Below are 24,517 nucleotides of genomic sequence, written 5' to 3'. Positions count from 1 at the left end.
TGGCCAGTGTTTGCGTGTTTGTTGCCATTTATGACCGGCGGCTTACTGATCGTTCTTATTATAAATGGCATAGAGCTCTAGATGTGCTCTTGAATCTGTTCTTAATGAAAGAAAACTAAAGCTAATATAGGAATATAAATATGTTTTAAAAATTTCAATATAGCCTTCTCAAGTGAAATATTTTTCTTTACACGTACTTATATTATATTTTTTACTGTTGATAAAATAGTTTTTGTTTTGCTCTTCTACCTTCATTTTATTGACATGACATCCGTGTATTTTAATTGTAAATGGGCCACATAAGGTCGCCTATAATACAAATTGTGAAAGAAAACAAATATCTAGCACTTGCACGTCAATTACAATGACATTATGGGCCAGTTGGACCAGAGCTGTGCAACGCGTGTTACCAGTTTCGGGGATACACTTACTCAACACAGCCCCGCACTAGAGAAACCCTGTGTCGCGGGTGCAATGGACACACATAAACAACCACAAGTACACCCAAACTCACGAGAGAAATTAATGTAGGCCATAAAAATATTCGAACCTGAGACCTCTGCGTGACAGTTTTAGGGTCGTATTCTACAACTCTACTCAATTCAATTCAATTTATTTAATTCATGTACATATTGACACATAGTTTTGTTAGTAACACACCACTTAATACTAATGTTAGTAAGTACAAAATTATACATAATAGACACTGCTGGAAACATGCAATTCACAGCAGTGCCTCACGTATGGACAGTCTAATCTCACAAGTCAGGATTTGAACAGACTTGAGTATGATTTCAAGCACCGGAAATACGACCCTAATGGACGACTTGAGTATGATTTTCAGTGCTCACTGCAATACTCAAGTCCTGACTTGAGTATTGAGTAGAGTTCTGGAATACGATCCTTAGATTAGATTTAGAATCGGGCATGGTAACCGTTCGGCCACAGAGGCAGTTAAAATGATGATCAGCTGATCGAAATTTTGCGACCTGAAATTTCCATAAATAACAAGTGAAATAAAGTATTAATTAATATCATTAGGTCAATGATTAATATCCATTGTTTCACTGCTTCAACTAAATATGAACTTGAAATACGACTACACCTTTCTGTTACACCCTGTATAACACAATCAACTCACGCAATTTTATTAGTGTTATCTGCACATTGCTAGATAGGCTGCGAACCTATCAGCCGTCTCTCGTAATTACAAAAATGGATTTCCTCGTGGTTGTTTTTCAAGTTCATAGTTTATTCAGCTCTCCTCGCTAGGTGTTTCCTATGTAAAAAAGGTTTCAGTTTTAAAATCTTGAAACATAAGCTCAAGTTGAAACCGATTCAAAATTGTTATTTCAATTTGAAAAATTTCCACCGTTGCACATTAAGTCAATGCCGTTGCACGATTTTTTTTCAAATCTACATTCTCTCAGTGCGTAGACAACTTGATAGTGAATGAATAGGCCAAATGAAAACATCCCGCGTATTTTACCTGAATCTTCTGAAAAATCAAGAATGTTATCCAACTTTATATCATTTCGTATGAAGCAATGTTGAAGACATTTTGTAATGGAATCTAAGAAAGAAATTACTCTCAGTCTTGGCTGTATGGCGCATTAATGCCTTTGCCTTTTCTAATGGAAAAACGTACCAAAAAAACAAAGAAAGAGTTATAGTATATAGTAATCTGTGGATTAAATAAAAAACATCTTTACAATTACACGTAAATAATGTCGTTAACGTAATTTATCGGCAATACAAGTGTTTTCTAGGAAAGTAAACTATGGCTTTGCCAACAGCGCAGCCCGCTGAAGTGCTACGAGCTTGGCAGAAGGATGATTCTTACGAGAAACAACTAGCAGAATCATTAGCAAGACTTATGCCATCACACATAGCTTCAAAGGCTGTTCCCTTATCTTCCATACTCTATAAGTCTTTTACCACACTAAAGGACCTTCAAACTCTTGGTGAAGAATACTCAGGCATAGTTCAAGTGGACGAAACGTATCACAAATTACCATCTTTTAGTGCGAGGTTATTAAGCATTTTACTTTCTTGTGTTGGGGAAAACTTGACCAGAAGGTTACTCCGTCATGCTGAAAAGTCTGTAGAAAACAACAGCACGTTACGCTCCGATGCGCAGAATGCTTTCATACTAATTTTAAAAGCCATAAACACAATGCTACCGCAAATTGAAAGTATACATCGTGCACTTAGTTATATTAACGGAGGACCTTTGCAGATTGGGAAAACCATTGCTGGGATAGATTACGTACATGTAAGGCCAGCAGCCGCTGCGTACTATGCTCATTTACGCCTTTTAGGCATTGTTACATTACTACATGCGTTTATTTCATGTGGTCAGAGTCTATATCAGGCTAAAAAACACATGGATCAATTGCGGGACATTCCTGCTGATGTAGATAGTAGTAAATCGTGTGTAGCATGTTTAGAAGAAATGGCACAGCCATGTGTCTTACCTTGTGGTCATGTGTTTTGTATGAATTGTAGCTATGGACCTTTGGAAAGCTGTGCATTATGCAGGACTCCGTTTACTAAGAACTCTGTTGTTCCATTGATGAATTATTACCCTGGTACTTTGTGAGGTTAGTTCTGTTGTTGTCAGGGTTTTTTAGTTGTATATTTCCGTAACTCTTTCATAGTAGCCACACTAAAACGTCAGTACCTTCTAGCCGTAGTGCTTATATTGAATCAATATAAAATGTTTAATGTATGTAAATCATTGTTGATACTTGTATATGGAAACACGTAGGCGGCAACTACACAGAAAGCACTTGAAAATCACACTGTAAATCATGTAGTTGGTTTTTTGAGTTCCATGTAGCAATACAGAATACCTCATACTATCATATTCTAATATTAAATGTTACAGTAGACACTGAACAGTTCGTCCATGAACAGTTTATCTAAATATCAAGAAACTAACCAATTAAAGAGCCAGCTGGTGGTATTTATTCAATTGATGGTAAACCCTATGATTGTAACGGCAAAAGTATTTTAGACCAAAGATACTTATTATTATTGTTTTATAAAATGTGATGCAATTGTTTAATTATATAGTAAAGGGTATTGTTAAACATTGTGAAAATTGTCTGGAGTGCCTTCTGAAATAGTTTACTTATGTAATAAAAATATATTGAACATTATATAGAATAATGTCATATTAGGTGATTTTCATTATAAGATGTTTTATTATCATTTTTATATAAATAAAACATAAAATTTTACACAAATCAATTTTTTTAATAACATTAAATAAAATAAACATGCTTGTTAATATTAAAATAAAATTTCTATTACTCAAGTACTCTCAGTTTTAGCAAACACATTATGTATGTATGTACATTATTTTGAATGAGATTGTAAAGCAGCATAAAATGCAAATTAAGTATATCATGTACCTATATTTATTAAAAAAAATGCATATATCAAAGACCACAATTTTGTACATTTTAAATGCAATTATTCGAAACGACATCTTCTAGCAGACTGTGCTAGACGCTATCCCAACTGAGCCACGGAATGAACCAGCATAGAAAATTTCGTGAGCATACTTCACGAAATTTTGTATGTGCTTGTTGTCAAGTCTTTGTATTAGGTTTTTCAACGACTTTTTAGCCGTAGCGCCATCTATGAGAAATCTATGAAAGTATGTTTTACAGCTACCAGCCCTGGCTAGAGATATTGCTATTCACTTATTTAAATTTTTATTGAATTGATATTTATGAAATTAGTCCATTAGTTAGTTATAATTATTAATACAAAGATCTGAGAACACTTAGAAAAGAATTCCTATGATCCGGCCGGATTTGAATCGACATCTTGTAGCATATAATTTTAATGCATATTATAAAATCACAACAATCTCCATCAGGGAATCATTTGAATTAATTATTTTTACTAAATTTTTATTCCATATGGAAAAGAATGAAAGTTTTGTGAAAGTGAACATCACTGCTTCGCTATGGACTTCACTACTTTGAGATAGATTTTAAATAAAATTAAAGTCTTGCCGCTCTTCTGATAATGTTATGATGCACAATATTATTGTGACATTATATCTATACAACATTATATTGAAACATCTGCACATTGTTGCAATACACCTGCAAAACATTGTGTGGCTGACATTCAATCATGTGGCATCAACATTTTAGAAAAAACTTTTCAATAAATACATTACACAAATATAAAAGTTTTCTTATGCATAACAAAGCAAGTAACCATCTATGGAAGATGCGGTTTAGTCTTTAAATTTGTGAAATCTTGTAATATTAAATGCAGCAACATAACAGACTTATTTAATTATAACTGCTTAATAAGTAAAATAAAATAAATGCATTATTCAACACGCAAAAGTTCTACATCAAAAATCAAGGTGGAATTTGGCGGGATGACACCAGGGTGGCCTCTGGAGCCATAGGCAAAGTCTGGAGTGCAGGTCAGCATTGCTCGTTCCCCAACGGACATCTGAAAACACAATTTTTTTAGCCTTGCATCAGGGAAACCGTTATGTGGGTGCCACGGATACACACATACATACAGAGGTCCAGGACAGTTACCAAGCAGGACAGTCCAGCATGGTAACCGTTCGGCTACCATGCGGCTTATTTACCTGTTCACTTAGTATTCTTCATTCAAACAGCATGTCATGTGGGCTTTATGAATGGTTCAGGTTCACCGCTCTTTAGTAATAAACATACTCACTTTCCCAATTCCTTGGTCCCAACCCTTAATCACGTCGCCTTTGCCTAGAGTGAACTTGAAGGGCTGGCCCCTATCCCTTGAAGAATCGAACTTCTTCCCGCTCTGCAGCGTCCCCGTGTAGTGAACAACCACAGTCTGTCCTGCTTTAGGATAAGTAGAGCCTAAAAAATAAACATTAATATACGCATAATTCACCGGAATAGGTTATATTTATAACGTGTCACGTGTGTATCCAACATTTACTAACCATTGCCAGGAGAAATAGTTTCAACGTCTACGCCCATTGTATGTTATAGAACGAAAGGTGAAGAAAAACAAGTCTAAAATAATAAGTTTCAATGAAACAATGTTTTCTTCACAAAAACCACTAATGTCGAGGTGAAATTCTTTTTTTGGCAAGTTGATGACATTTGGTTTGACTGCTGTAAGTAAAAAAAAAAATTTTGTGCCTGTGTGTGTTGATCTTTAGATTTTTTTATTTTTTTATTAGTTTTGGCTTGGATACAAGTACTTTGAACCATGTGTTCGTTTAATTATCTGGATTCTCAGTAATATTTTCTATCGTAGTTCTAATTCTAACACTTCTTTGGGTTTTTTAAATAGTCTTTTAAGCGGTGGGAGTCAATATTTATGTTTTACTTTCACAAATCACATTATCTTCTATTACTTTGAACAAAAACGTTTAGATCGTAATTAGAGGATTTTTCAGGATAAAGCCTTTTGTAATTTGATTTAAAATAAGGAATATAATTCTAACTTTCTTCATCACTATTCCTTTCTTCGTTTTTTCCTCATAATCTAATTAAGACAAAATAATCTTTGTAAAAACTGTACTCCTAACTTCGAAAATCCGCCATTTTTTTCGTCGATCTTAGAGGATTTCTCTAAATTAAGGTGTTGATGCTGCAGAGTTTAAATCGATCGATTTTAAGTAGAAACTAGAAACTAGGCAAGTGTTGAAACTAACTAAACCCGTCTGTAGACTTTTTTTTTTATAGAATAACTTGACTATGAATGCTGTGATGCGGAAATGGACCAATGGCAACGTAGCAATATCATAAACATTTATTATGGCTGTTTGACGTTAGAAAACAGTTGAAATTGAAACTGCAACAAGCTGAACGATTTCGGTCTGTTATGTTTTTGATTATTTTTTCCTATGTTTTGAGTATTTAGGCCGTGATTTTCGTGTAATTTTATTCTTTTCAATTATTGGTGTATTATATACAAAGAAGTGGCAGTGTTTGTTGTTTAAAATGATGGAAGTCGATGGAGTTCAAAAAGAACTAGTCGATGAAGTAGAAAGTATAAACAGCAATCCTCCAGATGGAGGAAAGTTTGCTAATTTGAAAGCTTTTGTAACTGCTGCTCGTGAATTTGAAGCCACACATAGTGAGACTGCTGTGAACTTGATGACTCGGTATTTAGGTGTAAGTATTTCAATATCTTCAAATAACTTATGTTACCTTACTATCGGTGTTTACTTATATTAAAAAAATATCTCTATTTAAATTGTTTGATATTGCCCCCGTTTCTGATACAGATAATAGCGTCGTCATGTGATTTAACAATATTTTCCCCTGGTCGGTCGGAAGTATGTGCGTTCTTCAGTTCGCTATGGCGTGTGATGTGCGACAGTCGCAGCCCAAGTTGGGCTGGGGTAGCTGTGCTCACGCGAGCTTGCATAGAACCCAGTGCGAGACACGCTCTTACCCATACATACAAGTAAGTTTGGTCAATCGGTAGGAACGCGCAGGCACTATGAATACATGTTAAAATTAAAAAAAAAAAATTTTAAACTTTGTTGAAAATAGTTTTTAATGTTTGTTTCTGATAAATCAAGCTTAAATAAACACAATGTTATTATAATTTTTTTCTGTGGTCTATAGCTTCCAAGAAAATTATAGTGGAAAATCCAGTTTTCATAATGCCCCCTTTCATACAGCCCAAGCATAAGTTTAAATAAGTATGATTTAGCCACAGTATTACAATATCATCCCTACAGGTAGTGCCTATACTTATATACCTTTGATGTTTATTTGATTAACAAAAATACATAAGTATGTAATAAAGATTTACAAGTGTTGCAGTGTTCAATATTTAAGTGCATATATTTAGATATTTCTGTTTCTTTGGTATTACTTTTAACTATGTAATGAATTTGGATGAACTATTTCATCATAAATGAATGAGGGAAATTTAAGCATGGTTGTGTTTTAAATGCTACTTAGTAAGTTGAATGATTTTTTTTAAATTGTTTGTCCTTGTTATATTTTGATGTCAAATTATGACTGTACAGAGAACAGTTTGTGTGCACCATTATTATATACGCATATATCAATATAGTTTAATTAATTGTATGTATTGAACTTAAAACCTGGATTTATTAAAAGTAAGCATGTTTGTGGGATGCAACCCACTTCCCTGCAAATACATCACCATTATTATAACTGTATTATTGTACAAATATATGAAATATAATGTTTACAATGTTTTCAGATTCATGCCAATATTAGCACGCTTGCTATCAGATTCGATATCAAATGACAAGAAAATAAAACTTTTAAGTGTAATGCAGGTAAAGTATAAAAATTACTCTACTATAGTAGCATAACAAACTTTAATAAATATCTTTATTAAACTTTTTTACATAAAAATTTGAAAAAAAAATCAAAAAAGTTTGAAAAATTTATTAATGGACACCAACACTAAGAAAGATTGCCAACAAACGTCAACTACCACAAGAAACAGCTGTACATAATCTCTGGACTGATTACTTGTTAAAAGAAAAGAAAAATATCAAAAGCTTATTAACACAGTAGAATATAATATGTTAACCCATCACATGTAGAGACACAGAGTCCTGGACAATTTTGGTGTTTTTTATTGGTGGATGAAAACATAGACCAAAATTGTTTGGGATACCACATGACTCAAGAAAGCATGAAGTAAATAGAACATGTTGAATTTAAAAGATGAAACTTATCTTAGCTAAATTTTTAGGACATCTCATATGGTATAAAAATAAGCTGGCAGGAGTCCTACCTTTCTGGCTTAATGAAGGAGCTGACAGATTTCATAATGCAGCCAATGAGTGACCCCCAGTACCGCACTATTGGTCACATGTCACTGACAGTGCTGGTCAATTTATGTTATGGCAACCTGCCAGCCATTTATGCACTCATGCGAATTGTGGACACTAAAGATTTTGTTGGACATCTTGTGAACTTGAAGGTAACTAAGTAAATTCTATTTAAGTTTAAAATGCTTTACTTTCATGTTTATTTTTAAACATTTACATAAATTTGTATATTCTGAGAACATTTGCTATGCCCAGAACATTTGCAAAAACCATGAAGTATATATTGAAATAAATATAGGTATCGATAAATAAATATATAATAGACAACATCACATATGTTGCTCTAATCCCAAAGTAACTAAAGCACGAGTGTTATGGCAATCGGAAACAACAATGGCATCACAACACCTAGACCTGAAACAATATAGAAATAATTAATTTCTACATTGGCCTGGCTGGTGATCGAACTTGGGATCTCAGAGATGGCTACAAGCAAGCCTGTCAACCTTAGAGGTTGTTAAATTAAGTTTTTTTAAGTTATCGCAAATGTTACACATAGGAAATGAAACCATTTTTTCGGATTTATATTGCATATAATTTGTTTTTCAAACATACTTTACTGTTGCAAGATTTAGATCTAAAAACAAAAAAAAGTAGGTTGTTTTATATAGGTAGGCATTATATTGTCATTATTTGTCTCACAGACAGCCGCGATAGTCGTAAGTGTTTGACCTACCAGCTCTCAAGCAAAGAATTGTAGGTTTGAATCCAGTCTTGTACCTTTGAATTTATGTGCGAAATTTTAGTTTGAAATTTATCATGAGCTTTTCAGTGAAGGAAAATATCTTAAGGAAACCTGCACGCATCTGCAAACCAATTTAATGATGTTCTTTACACTGTAGCACAGATCTGTTTATGGTTCAAGGACTGATCACAGATGGATACAAAATAAAATTATGATGTGTATGAATTGGCCTATCCGCATTGGGCCACTGTGGAAACTACCAGCCAAGCCGTCCCATTGTTACAGGAGACCTGTGCCAAACAGGGGTCTATATGTAGGCTAACTATTATTATTTTGTGTTATTGTCCAGTTATTGATTAACTGTCTCTGGGACCAAACAGTTACCATGCTGGTCTGCCATGCAGAGGTCCCGGGATCGATCCCTGAGCCGAGAGAAATATTTGACCTACATTTATATCTCTCGTGATTTTGGGTGTAATTTGTGGATGTCTACGTATGTCCATGGCACCCGCGATACAGGGTTTCCCTAATGGGGGGATATTAAAAAAAATGTTATTCTTTTTTGTATAAAGTTTAATGTATTTTCTCAGGATGGTGGCTACGGCGGTGTGGAAGTATGCCGCCTACTGCTCTGTCTGTCCGGGGCCACTCGTGGTAGGGGCTCTACGCGCCAGCTCGACGTACACAGCTATCTCTGTTGCACTATGCGCACCTTTTATAAGGCTGTTATGTTAGTATATATTTTAAAGTTTTTTCTTATTAACGCGATGTTTACTCGATATATAATAAATAGAGTTTGTTTATTGTTTAATTTTATTAAATTTCAAAGAAAGTAGGCGTAGTTTCTTATAAAGATATGCTTTTAGAGAAACCATGATTTTTGACACTTTCTTTTCGTTTTTACTACGCTCATTGTAGATATTACTTTTCTACATTACATTTTCTTATATATTATTATAATAAATTATTAGTCGGTGCCGTTTACAGAACTAAGATAAGTTGTCTAGTTATTTTTTAATGAGCATTTATTTGAAGGGTGACCTAAATCTAGGTAAGCGTGGGATGCGTGGGTGTTTAATAAGATCCGTGCTAAAACTGACAGTTGACATTCTGTTGTTCAAAAGGTTAATTATTATTAAGATTATAGTATCTTTACTCTGATTCCAGTGAACGCGATGATACCCAAATCCTCCATGCTTATACATTCCTCCACGATCTGTGCTCTGACAACAATCTGTGCAGTATGGTGGTCACTTATCCAAATTTCAGTGGCCCATTGCAGGATGCCTTACAGGTGAATTAGACCAACGTCTGTAAAAAAATAATAAGGGACGATATTTTCTTACACTATGCAATACACTTGCGCCATGTGAGAATCGGTTTACCTTAATTCAATAATTAGAAATTTATTATGGTACTAACATCCACTTGCATTAAACCTGAGTACATCTTAAACCAATGCTTGAATTGATAGCACTCTTCTGTCTTTTTAACCAACTACAAAAAAAGGAGGAGGTTCTCAATTTGACTGTTTGTTTTTTTTGTATAAATGTTAAGTGATAACGATTTGTCAACCGAATTTGATGATACTTTTTTTGTTGGAAAGATGGTACCTCAGTAGTAGTCCCATTTCAATTTTAAGAAAATATTCCACTTCTAAGGGTGGCAAACTAGGGAATGAACGACATTGATGTCGGTTTTTTAGCACTCTACTGAGGTTATGTATTGCAAGCATTGGTTTAATGCATACATAAGTTTAGTGCAAGTGGACATAAGTGACGGGACGAACAATCGTGTACCTGATGGTAAACGACACGCCTATCTATTGCCTGTAATTACACCAGCACCCTTCAAAACTGGAACGCAAACTTGATATTGTGTTAAGTTGTTAGCAGTACAGCTCCTTGTGAAAGGGTTCGTCCAAGGTAGTACTGCCACCTTACCTATTTCTGCCGCCAAGCAGTAATGTGAGTATTACTGCGTGCCAGTTTAGAGGGTAAGGGTGAAATTACAGGCACATGGGACTTGTCAACTTACGCCTCAGGGTGACGGTCGCAGTGCCCCTAAGATCTTTGCGATTTAAAGCACTGAATGGCACTACTGTTATGCATAGGCTAGTCGCTTACCACCAGGTGCACGACTTGTTCATCTCGTCACTAGCTATTATAAAAAAAATAAAATAAAAGGTATTTTATAGATTTTTAGCTTTAAAATAAAAATTTGTTGAATTGTTGAATTATTTTAAGTTAAATATAATTCGTTTAACCTAAATTGCGGTGCCTATAGGGTTACATGACTGGAATTTATGATGAGAACGTTTGCATTATCCAAGTGATGCAATACTAAGATATATATATATATATGTTTGGATCTACAGACACACATACGTAACAGAAAAATATGTAATATAAGAAAAAGAAAAACCCATCGGAGTCGCAGCACTGCAGAACACCCAGTTATGTATATGTGGAGCAAACCCCTGATTTTCAGTTATAACTTAGACGATGCCGCGGATACGTTAACCAGCCAGTTGACGCCATTTTCATGTTGTATAAACTAAACAAACAATCATTTCAACACTAAACAAATACGGAAGATAATATAAATATAATAAATGATAACATTTTTTTAGATTTGACTTAACTATGTTAATAATATAACCAAATAGTAAATTGAAATTTTAAGTGATTATTATAAAAAAGTCAGCTTATAAGAAATGAAACTGTTTTTCCGGATTTAAATCGCGTACATTTGTTTTTCAAACAAACCGTCGTTTCGGGAGCTTTACAGGTCCCATGATCACGGTTGACTGACCATCCATCCACCCATCACGTCTAATTTACGCGATTTAAATCCGAGAAAACAGTTTCATTTCCTATGTGTAACAATCGCGAAAACCTAAGAACTCGATAAAGTCAATTTAATTATAAATAGGTAAATCCTGTTGTATTACACAATGTTATGTGGGCAATTTTCGCTACTTATACAAAGCGCTTTGGAATACCCTTTTTTTAGTCTAGAAGAATGTATAATGAATAATTTTGGGAAATGTCATGTTACCTTTCGGTCCACTTATTAATTCCTCTGTTCTTTTTGTTCATTATTTCTAATGAATTATTTGGCGTTGCAAATTTTCCGTCGTGATCCCACACTTGTTTTTAACGACATTAACGACAATGGGATGAACAAGTCGTGCGCCTGGTACATGACAGTTGCAGTGCCACTCAAAGCTTGAAATCACAAAGATCATAAGGGGCACCGCTGGTGCGCCCGTCACTTTGAAACAAGTTGACAAGTCCCATGTGCCAATAATTTCACCAGTACCCTTGCCATTCAAAACCGAAATACAAGCCGGATTTACATTTGTCTGACGTGACGTGTCGTGTCGAAACCGATACCGTTCTGACGCGACACGACACGTAATGTAAATCCAGCTTCATGCTAACATTACTGTTTGACAGCCGTACTTAGGAATTCTTTTATAAGTTCTACTGCTCTACTGCTAAAATTTAACTAATTGCACTTATGATCTGTATATGAACGTCCAAGATGCTTGCTACTACTATCAACAGCATGAACATTGAAATATAAACTCGCTTCTGATTGAAAATTATCTTTTCTTTTATTAGAAATGTAATTTATCTCTATTCCCAGGAGGTAGACGTCCTATTCAAGATACAGCCAAATACCAATACGGAGCCTGAAGTAATAAGCAATTGTGTCCGCAACATTCTAAAGTTCCTCACCGTGCTCGTTAATTTAGGTAACAAACAAATATAAACCTATTTGTGCTAATATTATTGATACAACGATCGGACGCTAAGAAAAGCAACGTTAAACAAAGTCTATTTATTATAATTCAATAGAAATCTGGTATAGTGCTTCGCGAAAATAAAACTTTTAATACAAAATAAAGTTACCATACAACATACGCATAAAGTTTTAATACCGATTCAAACTGTTGTTTTTTTGGTTAAAAACCAAATACAAAGATATGACGCAAGCACATAGAAGAATTCGTGAGGTCCACTGATTCGTTCCGTGACTTAGTTGGTTTAGCGTTTGGCACGGTATGCTAGAAGACGTCGGTTCGAATCCGGCCGGATCGAAAGAATTTTTTAATAATTGTAACAAACTAGTGGTGTAAATTCACATAAAAAATAATTGAATATCAATTCAGTAAAAATTTAAATGCTTCAATAAGTTTTATACGGCACTTATAAATAAAAAATGTACATCACATTTCAGACTTATATTCTCTAAGGTGCCACCACTGCCAGCTGGTCTGCCTGTGTATGAAAGCCAGTCCCATCTGTCTGCCAGAGTCACTTGAGTTATTTGCCGCCATCGTCAATCAGTATAAAGGTACTAAAGCAAAACACAATATAGGTACCTAGGTAACATTTTTTTTCTTTATTTATTAGAGGGTTTATAAGAATAAACTTAATTAAGAAATAGAATATGCCACTCCCATAGGTACATAGTACTACTCAAACACACTACATACAAATCAATACATAAATACTGATAATTATCTACATGTTATACATTTTTGTACCATGCGGTACAGTGCTCTGGCGACTTTGGACGTAGGTTTGGGCAGTATGCTGTTAACACATACCCACAATTATAATTTGCAAGTTGAATTTGATGCGTAACTGTGGCATCACAGTACATTTACTCAAATATTTTATGTATAATATATATGCGCTTTTATGGGGAACTGTATACGTTTTTACAATAAGATTCCGGAGCATATATTAAGTTTATCATTTCCTAAGTTTATAAACTACATTAAAAATATTTAAATTGAAAAATCATATTACAAAATTGAAGACTACGTGTTAGATAAAGATGTATGGAAAGACGACATGGCTCCAGAATCCACACAAATTTGATTCAAAGTGTATTCCATAGCATTTAAGTTCATTTGAAAAGAGCAATCCCTAGAGTTTCTTGCTCGTTCTTCTCAGGGAGGTTAGCGTAGTGAACGAGCAGTAGCTTAAATGTGACGTTTTCAAGTGTAAATCTATTTTACCTATGGAATAAATAATCTTTGACTTTGACTTTGACTGAAGCCTCTCATCCTCGCTCCGGACACACTCCACGTGGACATGGTATACGTCCTCCCTCTTGTTACAAATAGAGCAGTTAGGAGACGTCGTCTTACCCATAGCCTTAACATTGACGTAACGTAACATTGTACAAGATTTCAATTTACATTTGCATAAGTTTCTTTTAGGATACAAATATTAGACATACAAAATACAAGGTACATTAGGATACTTTATTGCTAAATATCAGTCTGTATGGACCAGAGCAACCAGAACACTTAGATCCGAAGAGATTTAGAAAAGTTCATTTCTCAAATTGGGTGAGGAGTCAAATCCGGATCCACATTATTCAGCGTTTACAGTGCGAACCAGAAAGTCCACGAGGCTGTGAAAATAAAAAAGAAAACAGTTGAAGATCATTACCTATTTTAACTGCCTCAGTGGCCGGACGGTTACCATACTGGACTGCCACGTAGAGTTCTACTTTTATATCTTATTTATGTTGAGTGTGTTGGGAGTTTGGGTGTGATTTGTGGTCGTCTATGTGTGTGATATCTTTGTTTATGTAAATAATAATAATAAATTTTATTTTGGACAAATATCCATATTGTGTTAGTTAGTAATCCTTACTAATTATATTAATGAAACTCACAAAACAGTTCGTTACATTTCGATCTATCTAAGGACTGTTCTTACACTAAGAGACCGTGTGCGCTGCCTCTCACGATGATTTATAATGAATTTCCAGATGACGGCCGCCTGCCGATAGAGTTAATATCGGTGATGTGCAACGGCCTGCCCAGCTTACTGGTACCGCCGGCTTTGGAGCCAGGAAAATCGGGTCTACAATGGGTAACATTCATCTTTTATTTAGACGATTACTGCTACAGGTTCCGTAACACGTTAAAATGTAACATGTAACATTTATAATATAACATGTTATAATAAGAAGTTAATAGATAAGCTATATGGCAGTTTCATATTTTATATATAAAAGTGCATATATAATGTTGCAGAAATAGTCACAGTGGTACTACTTCTTTTATTTAACTTTTTCGCAAAGACCCTACAGCTACTAACTTTGAATGTTCCAGCTACAAGCCGTAGGCGCACTATGCGAAACGTCTGAAATGCAAGAACGAGTCCTGCAAGAAATAACGCCGGATACGTTTGAGGACGCTCTCTACAGTGTTCTGCAGTATACTTCACATGTATGAAGTTTTTATGTATTATTTAGTCTTTAAAAATTTTCTTTGTAGCCAGCTCTGTACTTCATAATACTTCATATTCTTGACTTACTCTCATATGACCTTTTTTTGAGAGCATCTTGTTAATAATCAAAAAAATTATCTAGCCCTTTAAAATGTCATTGGTTGACAAGAACAAACTAGCTGATATGAATCAACTATTGATATGTATAGCGCCACCTAGCGAGTTTACCACGTACTACTCGATGGGACGTAGTATACCGCGTTGTAGTGTTACGGAGCTCGCCAGGTGTCGCTGGTAAGAAAGTCGATGTAGAACAAAATATAACTTTTAACATTAATATTTTTTAATTTTTTAAATTGTTGTTTGCTTCCGTGAAACCTGGAAAAATTTAACAATATTTTTGTATACTCGCCCTTTGAACATAAAAATTCCGAGGTGTGAATATGAAAAACTAAATTTTCGTTTTATTACGTATTTTTTTATTTTTTTATTTTCCTCAAATGTTACTTAAATTCGTCATTACATATGATGGAATTTGTTACATTTCAGAATGGCCCTATAGGCGTGGAACAGGCTCAACATGCTGTGGTACTCGGATGTCGTATTGCTCTATGCCTCGCACCTGTCTGTAAACATTGGGAGGCCGCACTAAATCGACTACTAGCTCATCACCAGGTAAATGTTTAATTTTTATAATTTAAAATCGCAACTCATTGGTGTAATTTAGATGCATTTTAAAATGACAACTTTTTAGGAGAGGAGTATAAAAATTCTACGAGCGAATTAACCATCGAGTATGTAACCAGAAATAGAGGCGAAATAAGGGTCTTCCATCACTGGCAATTCATCAGGCGAACGAGCCTTATATCACTTAAAAATCAAGTCTCGTTTGCACTGAAATCACAAATTAGGAAGCTGAAATAGTACAGCGCTGATAACTGACCTGTGTGTACGTCTCCATATATTTCAAAAATATGCTGTATTTATTGTAATAGAGATAATATCTAACTTTGGGGCGCTGTTCCATTCGGTGATATGGGAAAACATCTAATTACAAAATAAACGGAATCAACAATTCATCGGTAAACAAACATTTTATTGGTAATTAATTTTAAATATGTAAAATTTCAATTTTCGTTCATTATAGCAAAGCTCAAGTTAAACTGGCCAATTTGAAGTGAAACAATTGACGACACCCGTCAATTAACAATTGAAATTAAATGACATTTGGTCTCTATTTCTGGTTATATACTCGATGGAATTAACCGACTTTTTGTTTTTTTAAATTTCATATATACTTATGTATATATGAAATTTAAAAAAATTTGTTACGTGCAGAATTCGAAGTGATATGTATCATTGATAATTCACATTATTCATGTACAAGGAATTATCTTGTCTGCGACCACCTGGTCTCAAACAAAGTAATTCCTTGAATTATCTATTGAAGTGGTTGTCTGGCACGTTATTGTTATAAAATTTTAGTAATTTTCTGTATGATATTACCATATGGAATGCACAGTCAGCAGCAAAGAAACTTGAACCCTTTTTCAAACGAATTGAATGATATAAGCGAGGTATCTCATTGCTGTAATTCTGACAATACAACTATGATTCTTACATTTAGCATCGTCAGTAAATATTAAATTCTATAAAAGTATTTTTATGGAAAACTGACAAAGTACCCCCTTATTAGTGCCCCACCAGTCTTCATGACTATATTCTATATGATATGAAAAACAAAATATGTTTCATTTATTTTGGCAGTTTCTCAAAAATGTGTGTGTGGTAGTTTGGCAGACATTACACTACTATGAAGTTGGTATCATGGTCGTAAATTTTTAAACCCTTGTAATTTTAGGGGGACAGGCCGTAAGAAATATTTTCTACAGTTTATGACGTATCGCGCCCCATGCACATCTGTACTTATTTTGAACTTTCTAGGTTCGTAAGCTACTATGCTCCGGTCTGACAAGCTCGAATACGTCGCGACGACGGCAGATATTACAACTCGTTAAGCATCACTATTTCCCTTCGGATCAAATGAACCAGGTAATATACTTATTGGTATTATTCCATTTACACTAAACTTAAGTACGTCTTAAACTACTTATATTGATAAGACACTCTTAATATATTGCGTTGTAATATTCTCACATACTATTGTACGAGACAAGCAGCTCGTACAGCTTCTTTTGCATTGCACGCAAAAGTTTAAGATCTGGTGAAATTACAGGCACATGGGACTTGTCAACGTATGTCTCAGGGTGAGAGTGCCAGTGCCCCTCAGATCTTCGCGATTTAAAGCTCTGAGTGGCACTGCAAATGTTATGGACAGGCGTGTAGCTTACCATCAGGCGCACGACTTGTTCGTCCCATCACTAGATATTATAAAAAAAATCAAGTTTAGTGCAAGTGGAAGTTCTGTAGCCATGTTATAGACATGTTTACTCGTTTGATACAATCTCAGCAAGAATTAAATTTTTTCCCGTACTAATACGGTTCATTTTGCTTGGGTCGAGCGGCGGCTTTATTTCAGAATTTATTTCGTTTAACAAACGAAATTACAGCTATATGAAAAACGTATATCGTACACTATACGTGTTCTATTTAGTTAAGTTGATATAAAAAAAATCATTAGTATATGTAAAATGCCTATTTAATACAGCGGTTTACTTGTAAAATTTGGAGGTAAGTTTGTGTTTTTTTTCTATAGTGAAAATTTTTAACAACCGTGTTTTCACATCGTATAGTAATCAGTGTATATATATCCTTAATTTTACTATGTAGTTTTCCCAACCAACAACCAAACAGCCAAAGCCGTTTGAGGTTGTATGGACTTTTAATTTGTGTTGTCTTTTGGAGTTCTCAAAATAGCCACCGTAACAGTATAACGATTTCCCGCGAAAAAGTGACGGAAAATTGAACTATTGAAGAAAAATTAAAATCTAAGATCTTGGCAATACGGCCAATTAGAACGCTTCTACTCTGTTGTCTGTTGTTTGTATGCCAAATGATTTACTTTCGATTTTTTATTTTTACATTTAACTGACATGTGCTCTAGAACAAAAGCGCTGAAATTAAATAAAATTAAATGATAAAGGAGAATAATTTTCGTTTGGATTTATCAAATTAATCGTAACGTAAGTGAATTCGATAATGTATTTGTTTTTTTTTTGTTTCGACTCTATACTCAACAATCGACCTGACATAACGCAGCGCACACCGCGGACGAAGCTAGCTAACTTAGCTCACGTAGTTGCATGCAAAGCTAAGCTAAGAAAATACGTAGTAAGTAGTGACTATGGATACGTGCGGGGGTGAAGTGCGGCAGAAGGGCGACATATTTTACATAGCTAGCGGGATCGTTAGGTTAGTTAGCTCGATTAGCTTAATTCGCGGCGTGAACCGAAGTATGAAAAGGTGCCCCGGCTACGTGAGCTAATCTAAGTTAGCTTAGCTTCGTTCGCGGTGTGCGTGAGCGTGAAACGTGTAATCCTGCGCATTTCGAAACCCATTTTGAGATTTGATCTTGGACACTAGCATCCTGATTTTGATTTAAGTTATCATCGAACGGATCGGGTAGTCTCGAAATCAGATGGGTTTCCGAGCGAGAAGATGAACCTGATTCCTACAATATCGTTCTAATTTGTGAGTTAAATCAACTATTATTCCGATTAAAAATGTCAAAAGTTTCCGATCGGCCAGTTGTGAATCGCAATTATGCGCCTCGACTCGGAAAAGACGCAGCTTCCGATCGGGAGAGGCAATCAAAATCAAGCTGCAGGGCTTTCATTTGGCCGGGTGGGGTTTGCAAATATAGTTGGTCCGCAGGTGTTCGGCGAGAGCCTGCAGACGGGCGAGATGCGGGCGGGAGCGTGTGGCGCGGTGGCGGGGGAGGGCGACAGCGGCTGGTACGCGCCGCTGCGACTGGCGCCGCAGCAGGAGAAGGCCGTCGACGCCCTCGTCGCCTCCCTCAACGACGCGCTGCACAGCGGGAAGGTAATTTTTTTTTTTGATACGAAGTGACTTGTTCGTCCTGAACAAGAAGCGCTGGATTTAAATCGCGTATATTTGTTTTTCAAATGAACCAACGTTTCGGGCCCCTTACAGGTCCCATAGTCACGGTTGACTGATGTCTAATATTAATGCAAACCACCTTATTTTGTCACTATAGTTACATATATATATTAATTAAATATACCTTATTTTTAATTTTACAAAGAAACATTCCAATTTACGCTACATTATGTATTACAAATTATTTTAACAATATGAATTTTTATTAAGTTAAATTTATTATTAATTAATATTGGAAATTAGAATAAATTAAAACATAAAATTTGTACTGCACATAAGACATGTCTGTTTGGGATTTTTTATTAGAGGAAATATTGGATCCCAAACTGGTGGTACGGAGAAACCATCTTCCCTGTGGAAATTAGAATGTTTTTTAATTTCAATGGCCTCTCACAGCATCCTGGGTATATAACGGACTTCTTTTGCAAGGACCTGTGGTTTGTCAAACTTCATTGAATGTGTAGGTTTATCCATGATATGCTCGCAGATTTGGGACCTGTAAAGGGCCCGAAACATTGGTTTGTTTGAAAAATACAAATATACGCGATTTAAATGCGGAAAAATAGTTTCAAGACTTATTTTGATTTGTAACCACGTGGAGGCGACAGACGCTGGTTCGCGTCGAAGGAATTTTTCTTTGTGTTCGATCTTTGCATCAATAATACTGAGACTTATATTGTCGCAGATCTCGGACATCGCAACGTCAAGCGTGATGGAGCTATACGGCTATAAAATGACCTGTCTGGAACAGAGACTGCACTCACATTCTGTTGCGTTACAGGTATGCATTTCACTATTCAGTTGTACCATCTGTACGGTAATCTTTCAATTAATTTATTTATATAATAATTATATATAGTAAACCCAATACCAAATTTGTTCAGGAATTTCAACTGTATTTTCATATATTTTTCATAATTAGATGCATACAAATTATGTCAACAAAAATTTATATGGGAGTTCGCCATTGTGCTTTGGTTCAGCAATTCAGGTGTAACAACGTAACTTTCGCATGTATAATATTAGTTTGGATTGTATAATTATATTACATATTACTTACAGACAAATATCCAAACGCAATTGTAAGTTCTTAAGGCTAAGTTGATAGTACGTAAGCATAACATCGTAACTAAATAATATGTAAAATACAATTGATACAAATAAATACAATACAGTTGAACATTTATGGAATTATTATGATCCTTTTCCAACGTATATACCGATTTCACAGTATTGTGGTGTTGTTTAACATATTGACTCCCCGTGAAGCCATATAGGCCTCATTGTCACTTACTCCTTACTGTGAGTGGAAAGATTTTTTTTTCTAATTTATGCGCTTTAGCTAAAAGCTTATGAACCACAATTTGAACTGGAACAATACTACTTGTGCAAGGTCGTATGTGGTGGGTTGTGAACTGTTTAAATTAAATTTTATTATAATAAGGCTGTTTACAGTTAATGCGTGTAGTCGTAATCAATTTCATGCAGTCGAGGTCTCGGCTGCTTGAAATTGATAACGACTACACGGATTATCTGCAAACATGCAGTCAATCTGTTAGCAGCCTAAAAGAATAGTTAGCTCCCTCCTCTAACAATGAGAGGGATTGGGCTGTAGTTCCCAGTCGGATGCAATGCCGATTGGAAACTTCATATACATTATTCAATTCGACTTTTTTCGTATTCAGTCCGACGTGCTTAAGTACACAAGAGTGTGTCCAGTATATAAAAGTAAGGGTGACAAAACATCGGTCGACAACTATAGGCCAATATCGATAGTACCTAACATCTCCAAAATTATAGAATCGATTTTGTCACAGCACTTAATGTACCACCTCGAAACCAATACTTTACTGACCGACAGATAATTTGCATACCGACAACACATGTCCACTACAACAACAGCATATAAAACAATTGACTGTATCACTACCGGCATCGATGACATGTGTAAAATAGCTGGCATATTCTGCGACTTGTCCAAAGCTTTTGACGTCATAAGTCATGACCTACTTATAAAAAAGCTTATGTACTACGGTCTACGAGGACGTGGTAGCGACCTACCGCGATCGTTTTTAGAAAACCGAACACAAACGGTTGAAGTAATGTCGAGTGTTCCAGTTTAGAGGGGCAAGGGTGCTGGTGAAATTACAGGCACATTGGATTTGTCAATTTACGTCTCAGGGTGACGGGGGCAGTGGCAGTGCCCCTAAGATCTTTGCGATTTAAAACTCTGAGTGGCAGTGCAACTGTTATGGATAGAAGTGTCGCTTACCACCCAACGCACCACTTGTTCGTCCCGTCGCTTAGTGTTATTAAAAAAGAAAATATTTTTCTTGTTATAATAATTTTTATCATTTCTTAATATTAAAATCGAGAAGTTTGGAAGTAAGTTTATCTTCACTCGAAATGTCTGATCTGCAAGGATTTTTGAACTCTGTGCAGTGAGCTGTTGACCTTGAAGATAACATATTCTAAATGTGAATTCTATTGCAGGGAGCGACGGAACACATGGCGTCACTTCAGCACTCTTTGGCGATGTTGCAAGCTACTAACTCGTCACAACAGGATGTGCTTTACACAACGCAAATGCAAAATGAACAGTAAGTCATTGTATACGAATAATTTAAGTTGAGAGACTGATATTCACTTTTTTTTTAAGTGACCGAACGAATAATTCGTGCGTCTGGTGGTAAGCGACATGCTTGTCCATAGCAGTTGCAGTGCCACTCAGAGCCTTAAATCGCAAAGATTTGAGGTGCATAGCCACTGCGCCCGTCACCCTGAGATATAAGTTGACAAGTTCTATGGTACCTTGAGAGCTCCCTCGTGTGCGCTCGTAATTTGCGATGTAAATTTTATTTTAAAATCTACTTCAAAGCATATAGCACATGACAAATAACATAGTTTAAGTTATATTAATATTACCTATTTAATCTCAAAGCGACAATGTTGTCCCGTCTCATTGAGATTGTATCGTATACGAATGACATACAAATATAGAGAAATTTTGGAGTGCGATATGTATTGTTGTAGATTTCTTTGGGTAATTTTTAGGTTAGTTTTCACTACATAATTTCGGTGGCAATTTTTATTATTTAAATATTCTAGATTTATTTTTATATTCATTCTGCATTATTTTATATTCGAGTGTAGTAACTTGAAATAGTATTTAACATTTCACGACAATATATGTACTCGAGTCAAAAAAGAAGTTGTGCGCTTCGCACTCACGGTGACTTCATTCTTGTTACATGTTATCTACGACGAAGTACCAATACCTCCTAACTTAGTTTTAGGTGATTTTTATTTTTCAATGCCAATCGACGTAGAATGAAATTTTGCATGTACTGGCAAAACGTAACTCAACATTTGACTGTTCATATCGTAAAACACTTTACAAATATCTGCTAAAACATTAAGTATTAAATTTTGCAAAAAAAATATACTAAATTTATAGTGGAAATACTGTCTATATTTATTTCTAACGTGTACTTTTTAAGATAGGCATCATCGTCGATATATGTAAGGCTTTTTTGACGGCCGCATTGCGATTTACGTTAATAAAACTGATGATTTCCTAAACTTATATATGACCTTGAAATGTTGTAATTATTTACCATTATTTTTACGTACTATTTCACTTTTACACACCTTTGCAAAACAGCGCCACATGATTGTCAAAAAGTGGCTCTAGCCATATGATCTAACCATACCAGCCTTAATGTGATATAGCCAATGGCGGGCCCTCCTAGTCGTGAAGCGTCGAAAATTGAAATTATTGAAAGTAATACCATGTTTTAATATTTATTTTATACGTAATCCCGTTTACAATAAGCCTGTGTATCATATTATTTTTGTTCAATACACGAATACTTCTTGAAATCAATAGAGAAACGATATCAATAGACAAATGATTAATCATGACAGCCATTATTGCGTTTGTTACATTAGCGTTACATAATGTTAAGTTAGTGAAATACCTACACGAATTTCAATGTGTACATCGTCAGCATCGGTGGTTCAGTGGTAGAATGCTCGCCTGCCACGCGGGCGGCCCGGGTTCGATTCCCGGCCGATGCAACTTTTTTTTTCATTTATTTACCCTTTTGTTTCTTTATTTTATATATTTAGTTACAATTTAATTATTATTTATTGTTTTGCTATTAGTATATAAAAAAACAAAGACAATAACATTGTAATTTTGTTGGGCAGTTCACTATAGTTCCACTCATCTCCACTAGATGGCGCTAAATGTATGTTATTTGATTGTTTTAAAAATAGACTCTTATGTGTTACTGGCCATAAAATATTATAATTTTTATTTTTTTCAGTTATAAAAAAACAATAGAGCAGCTCCACAAGCAGCTGGATGACGCCGAGAACACATTACGGCAGTTCAGAGTGAAGATAGCGGCAGAGCGACTGGATAAGGAGAATCAGAAGGAGGCCGTGCAGAAGGAGTGCAGGGCACAGATTGCTGTAAGTATTCTAGTGGAATTCATGTCGTAAAACCAATACATATTCTATTTTTAACAATAACTGTAGAGTATCTACGTTTAGATTTTTAAGTACGAATTGTGTTAATTATGATTAGAGCATAATTTTGGAATTTGAGTAAGAAATCGAAAATATTCTCAAAAATTGTAACATTAGTTTTAAGAAAAAAATATAATTCAAAATTGTATATTATTTTTTATTTGCTTTGTACCATACCTACCCATTAGGAAAACACATATTAATAGTTTTTAAATCAATTATATATTGCCAATGTATAGTAAGCTTAATGTTCACATTTTTTGTAGTATTTCGTGTCTTGAGAAATAATCAAATTTAATTGGTCATCAATTCTCATTATGTTTTCCTTTACAGTAATTTGTTGCCCGAAGAAAAAGTTTATGATCACTGCTATTTTGTTTACGTTTTTTCCAATTCCATAAAAACGCATATATCCGAAAATATTGTTTCACATCGCTTTGTAGGAATAAAGGTCATAGGTACATGCCGCTACAGAGATTCGATCAATCAACCAGAGAAAAAGCAACCATCGCCCAAATTTTAGACAATTATTTAATTTTTTATCATTCGATTTCAGGCCATGGAAAGTGAAATGAAGACACGAGGAAAGGAAGCCGAGGAGAGAATAAAGCAGGCCGAAGCAGAGACTAAAGCTGTGCAGAGGAAATTGGAACAACAGGTACTTGTTACGCTACTAGGTAGCATACATACATACATATACTTCACGCCTTTTTCCCATCGGGGTAGGCAGAGACAACAGTCTTCCACCTGCTACGGTCCTGACACACATCTTTCGTCTCATCAACACGCATCAATGCTTTCATACACGCTCGTCGGTTAAGGGTACTCTTGACTTGGCCCTTCTTTAGGATGGCCTCAATTTGGTCATGATAAGTTCTCCTTGGTCGGCCCATACCAACTTGCCCGCTCACACTCGCCTTATAAATCTGTTTCGTCACTCTTCTTTCATTCATTCTCTCTACATGTCCGAACCATCCCTTTCTCTATCTTTGTCACTATATCTTCTTCCACGCCGCAACGCTCTCTTATCACACTGTTCCGTAATTTATCCATCCGAGTCACTCCAGCCATACTCCTCAAAGC

The 24,517-nt window shown here is 35.3% G+C and overlaps 3 protein-coding genes and 1 non-coding gene across 4 annotated transcripts in view; 3 read left to right on the top strand and 1 right to left on the bottom strand.

Moving 5' to 3' along the window:
• Positions 1 to 1,765: 1,765 nt before the first annotated feature.
• On the top strand, positions 1,766 to 3,120 carry LOC113239826 (peroxisome biogenesis factor 10). The gene is made up of 2 exons (XM_026476965.1): positions 1,766 to 2,603; positions 2,891 to 3,120. Exon 1 carries the CDS (start codon positions 1,781 to 1,783, stop codon positions 2,600 to 2,602), a length of 822 nt encoding a protein of 273 aa, XP_026332750.1. The 5' UTR covers positions 1,766 to 1,780; the 3' UTR covers position 2,603; positions 2,891 to 3,120.
• A 613-nt stretch (positions 3,121 to 3,733) lies between these two features.
• LOC113239795 (12 kDa FK506-binding protein-like) lies at positions 3,734 to 5,133 on the bottom strand. The gene is made up of 3 exons (XM_026476933.1): positions 4,973 to 5,133; positions 4,726 to 4,886; positions 3,734 to 4,488 (listed from the first exon to the last, which is right to left on the bottom strand). Exons 1-3 carry the CDS (start codon positions 5,007 to 5,009, stop codon positions 4,360 to 4,362), a joined length of 327 nt encoding a protein of 108 aa, XP_026332718.1. The 5' UTR covers positions 5,010 to 5,133; the 3' UTR covers positions 3,734 to 4,359.
• A 771-nt stretch (positions 5,134 to 5,904) lies between these two features.
• LOC113239744 overlaps positions 5,905 to 24,517 on the top strand; it is a 33,268-nt gene continuing 14,655 nt past the window's right edge. Inside the window, exons 1-17 of the mRNA XM_026476843.1 lie at positions 5,905 to 6,155; positions 6,269 to 6,450; positions 7,225 to 7,303; positions 7,729 to 7,959; positions 9,143 to 9,282; positions 9,720 to 9,846; positions 12,207 to 12,315; positions 12,801 to 12,917; positions 14,355 to 14,458; positions 14,701 to 14,817; positions 15,368 to 15,493; positions 16,763 to 16,870; positions 18,653 to 18,820; positions 19,584 to 19,679; positions 21,392 to 21,498; positions 23,230 to 23,377; positions 23,991 to 24,219. Coding sequence (XP_026332628.1) covers positions 5,982 to 6,155; positions 6,269 to 6,450; positions 7,225 to 7,303; positions 7,729 to 7,959; positions 9,143 to 9,282; positions 9,720 to 9,846; positions 12,207 to 12,315; positions 12,801 to 12,917; positions 14,355 to 14,458; positions 14,701 to 14,817; positions 15,368 to 15,493; positions 16,763 to 16,870; positions 18,653 to 18,820; positions 19,584 to 19,679; positions 21,392 to 21,498; positions 23,230 to 23,377; positions 23,991 to 24,219 — 2,362 coding nt within the window. The 5' untranslated portion in view covers positions 5,905 to 5,981. The remainder of the gene's footprint in view (positions 6,156 to 6,268; positions 6,451 to 7,224; positions 7,304 to 7,728; positions 7,960 to 9,142; positions 9,283 to 9,719; positions 9,847 to 12,206; positions 12,316 to 12,800; positions 12,918 to 14,354; positions 14,459 to 14,700; positions 14,818 to 15,367; positions 15,494 to 16,762; positions 16,871 to 18,652; positions 18,821 to 19,583; positions 19,680 to 21,391; positions 21,499 to 23,229; positions 23,378 to 23,990; positions 24,220 to 24,517) is intronic.
• Trnag-gcc lies at positions 22,908 to 22,978 on the top strand. Its single transcript has one exon. It is a non-coding gene; the product is annotated as a tRNA-Gly (tRNA).

The sequence above is a fragment of the Hyposmocoma kahamanoa genome, unplaced genomic scaffold, assembly GCF_003589595.1.
Source record: "Hyposmocoma kahamanoa isolate Upper Pololo Valley unplaced genomic scaffold, ASM358959v1 116, whole genome shotgun sequence".
NCBI lineage: Eukaryota > Metazoa > Arthropoda > Insecta > Lepidoptera > Cosmopterigidae > Hyposmocoma > Hyposmocoma kahamanoa.
Note: the sequence above shows the minus strand (reverse complement) of the source record. Positions and strands in the feature narration are given on the sequence as shown.